Source organism: Drosophila navojoa, chromosome 3 (assembly GCF_054131105.1).
Source record: "Drosophila navojoa isolate 15081-1374.11 chromosome 3, UAZ_NAV_1.0, whole genome shotgun sequence".
Classification (NCBI taxonomy): domain Eukaryota; kingdom Metazoa; phylum Arthropoda; class Insecta; order Diptera; family Drosophilidae; genus Drosophila; species Drosophila navojoa.
In genome coordinates this window covers 24200303-24208805 of record NC_142891.1, presented here as the reverse complement: position 1 = coordinate 24208805, position 8503 = coordinate 24200303, and the positions used below count along the sequence as shown (strand labels likewise).

General features: G+C 48.8%; 1 protein-coding gene across 1 annotated transcript; it reads right to left on the bottom strand.

Annotated features, from left to right (window-relative positions):
- Positions 1 to 635: 635 nt before the first annotated feature.
- Positions 636 to 7808, bottom strand: tio (zinc finger domain-containing protein tiptop). The gene is made up of 3 exons (XM_030385222.2): positions 6506 to 7808; positions 2441 to 4998; positions 636 to 2033 (listed from the first exon to the last, which is right to left on the bottom strand). The coding sequence occupies exons 1-3, from the start codon at positions 6559 to 6561 to the stop codon at positions 1471 to 1473; spliced, it is 3177 nt and encodes a 1058-aa protein (XP_030241082.1). The 5' UTR covers positions 6562 to 7808; the 3' UTR covers positions 636 to 1470.
- Between the last annotated feature and the right edge of the window lie 695 nt (positions 7809 to 8503).

Here is an 8503-nt window from a genome sequence, read left to right as displayed (position 1 = left end):
TCTTCTTCTTCTACATTTTGATGGCTGATGAAATGTTTAACATTGTTTTTAAATTTTAGATTTAGTTGTATTTCTTTAGAAGTCTTAGGCTTTAACTTAGGTTAAATATTTATAGTTGAGATTTTAAGTTTGTAAACTTTCATATATATATATATATATATATATATGTATATATTTAGTTGTATTTATAAGTGTATATAATTTCAAATAGTTATATATTGATTTGTATAATTTCTGCGTATACATGGGTTGCTGTGATTACATTTTGATTTGACTTTAATTGTTGTTAATTAAACATATTTCATATATATATTTATCATATCTCTAGATATCTAGTTTATCTGGAAGGAAATTGCTAAGTCGCTAATATTTACATAAACCTACATAATTATTGCCTTTTGGCTTGGTATACATTGATTTTTGTTTGCAAAGGAACAAAATTATATTTTAAAATTGAGTTTTCTATTTAATCTTATTTTTTAAATAAATTTTTTGGTTTTTCAAAATTGTTTTGTTTTTGTTTTTACGTATACTGCGTTGCATTTTTGTATTTACTTAATTTTTATAAATTTAGTTTTAATTTTCTTTTGTTTTTCATATTTTTTTTGGCACGCTTTTTGCAGAGGAATTTTTGCTTTTGCATTTTCATTGAGCCAAAATCGCATAATCCACTCAATAAATCTCGCTCGCCCACTCACTCTCTCGCTCTTTCCCTGTCTGTCTGCGCTCAGTTTTGCGCTCGGACCTGTTTCGTTCGCACTCAATCGAACCCCCACCCATTTGAGTGCCTGCTTTTGTTGTTTTAGTGCTGTGCGGCACCATCCAATCGCATGGGTCAGCTTGTTTTTGCTTTGTATTTTGTTTTTGTGTGTGTTTGTTTTTCTTGTTCATTTTGACGAACTGTTGTCGTCGCCTTTCGTCAAACAGCTGCGCACACTACAGCCGTCTCACTCTTTAGCACGCCTGCAATTGCACTGCACTGTTAATCTGTGTGTGTCTCTGTTACTGGCTGTGTGTGTGTGTGTGTGTGTGTGAGTGCTCTTTGATGGACAGCAGTTCGTCAAAGTGGTGGTAATTGAATTCCAGACGCCTCTCACGCGTGCGAATGCGATGGCATGCTGTGCGAATTGGCAAACGATAAAAACGAAGCACAGAGATGTCAGCGCTGTGACGTCACGCGCACAAACACACACACGCACATGCAGACTACCCCAGACAGCTAGCATGGGGCAAACGGCAACTTGGGGAAATGTTTACCGCCAATTCAGCAAAGTAGGGGAAATGTGGCTGCAGAGAGCGAACGAAGCAGCGAGAGAGGCAGAGAGCGAGAGAGAGCACGTCTGCACCGCGCTCTCTTTGATCAGAAATCAATGCAGCGCTCATCGAAAAGAGTTCCAGCGCTTCTTACACCACGCAGCACAACTGCGAGGCTGAATTGATATTGAATTGTGAGGCGGAGTGCGAGTCTCCTTAGGCGTTCTTCGAGGACAGCTGCTTGGCCAGCTCCGTGTACTTGAGGAACTTGGACTGCGGACTCTCGTCGTAGGGCGACGGCGACGACTGCGGCGGCTGCTGGGCCGGCGTTGCCGGACTGCGCGACGCCGACCGCTTGGGCGAGGCCAGAGGCAGCGATTTCGGCGACTGCGCAGCTGCGGGCGACTTCAGCGGCGGCGTCTCCTCGCCCGCGTCCTTCACGAAGTGCACCTTGGAGAGGTGATGCCGGTAGGCGCCCTTCGACCCGAACGGCGTATCACAGAACGAGCACTTGATGATCGAGTCCACTCCGGCGCCCGCACTGAGCACCGCCTCGTTGCAGGCCCAGCTGAAGGCGACCAAGTCGCTGCCGTTGCCCAGCCCCGCCCCCGAAGCGGGGCCGGACGTGGAGGAGCTGCGCGTATTGGAGGCCGGCGGATCCGTTTTCTCGCACAGTTTCTGCAGCGCGGCCAGGGGATGGGCCTTTGGCTTCTTGCCGTTGTTATTGTTGTTGTTGTTGTTGTTGTTGCTATTGTTGTTGTTGTTGTTGAAGCAATGTCCTGAAAGATGAGGGGAAAATTGAAATAAATAAATGGAAAATGGGGGATTTTCTTAAATTGAGAGATCCCACAGAAATTTGTTGAACTGATCCAATTGGAAACCAATAAGAAAATCGGAGATTGAAATTTATGAGAAGAAATTGAAATAGATGGAAGTATTGCCTTACTGGAAACTAGATTCAATTTGATATCAAAGTTAACCTGGGAATAAATTTTATAATAATTTATTTATTATTCGATTTTCAATTGGCTTAGATAAGTTTTTAATTGAAAGACTAGGCCAGAACTATAGGGAGCTACTACAGGTCCTATATATGCATTTCTGCAATATCAAGAAATTTTCGGAAACTCTTAAGGCTGACTTTCCCTTACCCTTCAAAACGCACCCCGATTCCTGCCCCACTCACCTGTGTTGTTATTGTTCGCCTCGATGCTGCTCAGCTGGTCGAACATGGAGTTGAGGGCCAACAGGCTGCCGCTCTCCGAGAGGGCGGAGCCCGGAACGGGCGCAGCAGGAGGCGAGGGGTTGGAGCGCTCGCTGCTCGCGCCTGGACTCTCCCGGGGATTGCCAGTGGCATGATCCATGCTGAATTCCTTCTTCACGTTGATCAGGTGCCTGCTGCTGGGCTCCTCACCGACACCGGACTCCGGCTCGAGGGGCTCCGACTTGATGATGGTGGTGATGCTGGAGCTGCTGCAGCTGGACGCCGTCGGTGGGGGCAGCGAGGGCGTCGCCATGGCCGTCGAGGCTGGCGTGTCGGGCGTGCGGCGGGGCGTGGCCTGCTGACGGTCCGGCGTGTAGGCGGATTCGACGCGGCTGGCCGAGCTCGACTCGCTGGCGCTGCGATCCCGGGCCGGGTAGGAAGACCTCAGCAGCTGCATCTGCATGGCCTGCGCGTCCATCAGGGGCTTCGTGTAGTCGCTGCTGTCGTCGATGCCCAGGCGCTTCAGGATGCTGGCGCCCAGGGGCGTGCCGGACTCCGGGTAGCCGGGCGCCAGGCGGCCCACGCGCGACTCGAAGCTCTTCTCGATGAGCTGCTCCAGGGCGTTCAGCACGGAGGGCGCTCCGGAGCTGCTGCCCGGCTTCTCCGCGTGCAGCGACATGCTGGGGCTGGAGAGGCGCTGCTGCTGCTGCTGCTGCTGATCCTGGGTGGGCGGGCGCCTGGGCGGGATGGGAATGCTGTCGCCGAGGCACTTGCGGATGTGCTCCACGAACAGAGCCGTCTCGATCTTGCTGCCGCACTTCTCGCACGTGATCTTCGTGGCGGCGGCGAAGTCGCGCAGCGGCTTCAGGGCCGAGTCCAGGCCAGAGCCGCTGCCGGAGCGCTCCAGCTCGAGGAGCTTGCGCACGGGCAGCGACTTCTTGCGCTTCTCGTTGCGCGTCTGCCGGCCGCGCTTCGCCCCGAGTCCTGCTGCGCCGGCCGAGGCGCTGGGCGGCGCTGGCGGCGACACCGACGAGGAGCAGCTGGAGCCCGCCTCCTTGTAGTGCGACAGCTGGGCCATGTGCGTGCTCAGCTCCTTGAGCGTGGCGAACGCCTGGTCGCACACCTTGCACGTCAGCACGGCGCTGACACTGGGCGCGGTGGGCGTGGCACTGCTGGAGGCGGACGCAGAGGCCGAGGCGGAGGCGCCGCCCTGGCCGCCATTGGAGGGCCGCTCGTCGCCGGACTTCCAGGAGATGATCTGCTCCTGGGATATGATGTTGGTGTAGTGCTGCGTCTCCTGCATGTGGCTGGTCATCTCGGCCAGCGAGCGGAAGCTCTGCCCGCACCACATGCACTTGAGGATCTGGCGCGTCTGCTCGGCGCCCTTGCCCAGCCAGACGTCCTGGCCGCGCACCAGCTTCCGGGGCAGCGGCATCGTCTCCTTGATGAGCATGTTCAGCTCGGACTTGGACGAGCTGGACGAGTTGGAGCTGCTGCTGCTCGAGCAGTTCGAGTTGCTCGTGGACGCCGCATTGGCCGACCGCGTCGCCGTCCCCTGCCCGCCAAGCGTCGAGGGCGACGGCACCTGGACACCGCAGTGCTGCGTCTCCTTCATGTGGGTGGTGAGCAGCGCCAGCGTGGCGAAGCTCTGCTTGCACCAGACGCACTTGAAGACATCCTTGGCCGCATCGGCGCCTTTGTTTAGCCAGTGCGACTGCCAGGCGCTGTGGCGTCCTCCTCCTCCTCCTCCTCCACTTCCTGCACTTGCTGCTGCGCCTGCCCCGACTCCTGGCGGTCCTGCTCCAGCTGCTGTCCTGCTGCTGGGCGGCGGCGTCTCCAGGCGGCTCATCTCGCTCATCTTCTCCAGCGCCTTGCTCGCCTCGCTGGGCGCCATCTTGCCGCCCAGCCCCGACTTGGCCGCCACAGCAGCCAGGTAGGGATTTATGGGCGGCACCCAGCTGCCCGGGGGCAGAGGAGACTTGTAGTCGGTGCTGCGCGGCAGCTTGCGCGCAGGCGACTCCTGCTCCAGTCCGGGCGTCTGGCGCTTGCGCGTGCTTACCGAGAGATCCAGTGGCGCCGCTTCCTGGTCCTGCTCCGTCTGCTCCTGCTCCGCCTCCGGCTCCTCGTCGCTGGCGGCGGCTTCGCTGTCGCTGGGCGTGCGCTTCCGGCTGAAGTCCAGAGCGGGCGCCTCCTCCTCCTGCCTGTGGTCCTGCGGCGAGGCCGCCTGCTGCGTGGCCTGCTGCACCAGCGAAGCGGCCGCTGCCAGTGGATTGGTCAGCAGCAGGTGATTCTGTTGCGCCGCCGCCAGGTACGCAGCCATCGCGGCCGACTGCGGCGGCAGCAGCGCAGCAGCCGCCGAGGGCGCCAGCGTCGCGGCCAGCGGCAGCCCCACGGGCGAGGCGGCTGTGGGCGTGGGCGTCGGCGCCGGCGTCAAGCAGTCATTGGCCGAGCAGTGCGACTCGTTCGACGGGCAGCGGGCGTCGCCGGCTGCGGCGGAGGCGTTCGACTCCCGCGACTGGCAACGCGGACTCGCCAGCTCACTGCAAGATTTGGATAGTTTAGTTCGGGCAATGGAGGGAGACAATGAGATAGATATGTAGTTACAGTGAGCACTCATTTAGAGTGACAAGAAAATGCAATTTCAAATGTCTAAAAAGAGATCTGTTTCAGATGGAAATAATTATAGAATATGAATCTGAATTAAGATTATATTTGTTATATATTATATTATTATTATAGTATTTTAGATAATATATATTATACACATATATGTATATTTACTTATAAATATTCTACTTTAGTATTTTAGGATTTTTTTAATAATGCAATAATAATAATTGCATAATAAAATATTTTACTATTATGATATATGTAACTTCTATTTCAATTGCATATTTATAAGGAATATATTTTTGTTAAGGCATATTTACTATTTAGGATCTTAGATTAACATCTATGATGTATATTATATATTATTATTATTTATTATATATTATTATATATTAATATACCAAGATGTAACAGCTTGTACGAAGCTATGAGCCATGCAATCAAAATAATTCAATAAATATGTAAATCAAATCGGTGAACTTCAAAGGTCCTATATTAATATACATATATCGTTTTAAATGATATTTTTATTTTAATATATGTAAAATAAAATTTTAAAAATAAAAACTTACAGTAACAAAATATTTAAGTAATAAATATCCTATTTTCCGAATCGCATAATAATACTCATAATTAGTTAATATTTCTGAATGCGTTAAAATAGTTGAGGTTAAACTTAGATTTCCAAGAATTTGATAGCAAAAAAATAACAAATAATAGCAAAAAAATAAAATAATAATAGTTATTTATATTAACTGGAAATGAACATATATTATTAATTATTAAAGTATTGTATTGCATTATTTAAAAATAATATAATAATAAAAATAATACTATAAGAATATACTAAATTTAGTTATAACAAATATATACACATCTCTATATACATATGTATAAATTCTCAAATTAATTTACTTAAAAATATTCTATTCCATTGAGTTTCACTGATTGAAATTCATTTCACCAGTGACAAATTTGGTCAAAATTTTGATGAACTTGCCGGAAACACAGATAAGGAAAATTCCTTAAGGAACTGATAAGAAAAGTGTGTCAAGTCTATAAGTATGTACAATGTATAAAAGTGCCAATATATAATTATATAAATATTTTATATTTTCAGAATTGCGAAATATGTAAAATAATATTTATAATAAAAGCCAACTATGCGGAACACTATACGATAAAGAAACTTGAAATGATAATGAGAATTTATATTTAATACTTCAAACTATTTTTATACAAAGAAATTAAAGAACATATAAAATGTTTTTTCGCATATCTCTTTTAAATCTCATCGTATTTCGCTCTATATAACTCTTTTCCTTATTTAAAAAAATTCACTTGAAAAATAGAAACTTGAATTCTATTTCTCAATTCAGATTCTAGCACTTTCCAGCACTGCATAACGGTTTACAAATATTTATGCACAATATTCACCTTGCACTCAGCGCCTGGCGATAGATCTCCAGCATCACAGCCTCGTGTAGCATCATTTTGTCAATAGTTTTTGTTGTTGTTGTTGTTGCTTTTCTTTTGTATATTTCGCTTGTCTCTGCTGCTAAATACCGTTATTAATTTCGCACATCGATTGACGAATTGTTGTTGTTGTTGCTGTTGTTGTTGGTCGCAGTGTGAGGCGAACGCGAACGCACTTAACTAAACCAAATACACGAGTTCGAATACAAATACAAGCACAAACACAGAAATTAAATGTATTTCATTTTATTTTCGTTTCACGTTCGAAATTCTTGAGAGCGGCGCCGTCGACGCTTCGTCTGCTGCTCTTTATACGTACGTATGTGTATGTATGTATGTACGCGCCCGACTATGCGTATATGTGTGTGTGTGTGAACGTGTCAGTTTCGTGTTGAGCTTCTATCAAAAACACACACGTCAAATAAATCAAATGTCACAATGGGCCAACGGGACGGAACGCGGCGCCTCCCCGCCTCCTTTTTGCCTGATGATGACGAACTCTCGCTTACTCAATGCGTGCGACTGTGTGAGTGTGTGTGTGATGCATGCGTCGTCGTCGCCTTCGTCGCTGCGGTCAACTGCCGCCAATTTCCAAGGCACTAGCAGAAGGCAGCGCTTTCTCTCTTCCTCGTCCTCTTCCTCTGCCACTACTTCTGCTTCCTTCTGCTGCTGGCAAATGCCAACAGCACACACACACCAATACGCTCAACAGCTGTGCCGTTGCGTATGTGTGTGCGTGTGCGTGAGCGTGTGTGTGGGGCTATTAATTTAATGATTTACTGACGCTTGCCACAGAATTTATTATTATTCTTTGCCGCTGCTGATGTTGTTGCTGTTGCCGTTGTTGCTGTTGCTGCTTGTTCTTCCGCTGCTGCGGCGTATTTTTGTTTTTGTTTTAATTTTTTATTTGGGCGACTAGAAAAACGCGCGCGACTCGCACAAAATTGTGAATCGGTTTAACTGTTTAACGGCTGTCGGATTCACCGTTAACCGGGCCAGGCGACTTATTAACGTCGACTGATTGACACGCGCACGCACTGCAATTGTATTTGTAATCGCTGCCGGCAGCGACGCCGCTGCAGTTGACATTAACGTTACTGCGCTTACTGCGCTGCTGCTATAGCTACTGCTTCTGCTGCTGCTGCTGCGGTTGTCACTGTTGAATTTCTAGCGAAAAATTCAACAATGAAAATATGCGACATGATTTCGTTCAGCGCTGCCGTTGTCGACTAAAACATCTTTTTGACACTGACAACGTTGAGAGCTGACAGCAACGGCAATAGCAGCGCCGCAGCAGCACTGGCGACGTCGCAGCGAGAGCGAAAGAAACACGCGCGCGAAGGCTATCAAAATGAATTGTGGCGTGCACAAGCACAAGCGAGAGAGAGCCGACGACGTTTTCCCCATTAAATTGATATATGCCGGCAGCAGACAGAAAGAGAGCGTAACGTGCTCAGAGAGCGATGTTACTGCTGCCGCCGTTGACGACTGCCTCTGCTGCTGCTCGTTGCTGCTGGCTGCTGGCTGCTGCTGCTGCTGCTGCTACTGCTACTGACTGAGTGCGGTCTGCGCATGCGGCGTCGTCGCCAGCTGGCAGCGGCTGCAGTTTTGTTTTGATTTATAGCCGTCGCTTAACTACTTTGGCTTGGAATGAGGAGAAAGCTTGGAGTGAAACGCTTGAATTGAAATTGAAACGAATGGCTGGCGGAACAGCAACTGCAATGGCCGTGAGAGCACGCAAGCTGAGAGAGCCTCACGAAGAGCGCGAGAGAGTGGGAGAGCAAGCAGCACTGTGCAGTGCGTCAATGTGCAGTGTGACAGGTGTTTGTGTGAGGGGGCCGGTCTGTCCCGCCGTGGCGCGCTCTCTCTCTCTCTCTCTCTCTCTCACACTCCTTCGCTCTGGCTCTCGCTCGCGCGCTCTTTGCATTTGTATGTGTATTGCAGCTGGTCAAACGACTG

What these genes read in the sequence shown, in the direction of transcription:
- tio (XM_030385222.2), bottom strand. Translation starts at nt 6,561, where the DNA reads ATGATGCTACACGAGGCTGTGATGCTGGAGATCTATCGCCAGGCGCTG. An exon ending in CGCCAGGCGCTGAGTGCAAG is followed by an intron (nt 4,999 to 6,505) that starts GTGAATATTGTG and finishes CAAATCTTGCAG; the next exon opens with TGAGCTGGCGAGTCCGCGTT. An exon ending in GGCGAACAATAACAACACAG is followed by an intron (nt 2,034 to 2,440) that starts GTGAGTGGGGCA and finishes CTCATCTTTCAG; the next exon opens with GACATTGCTTCAACAACAAC.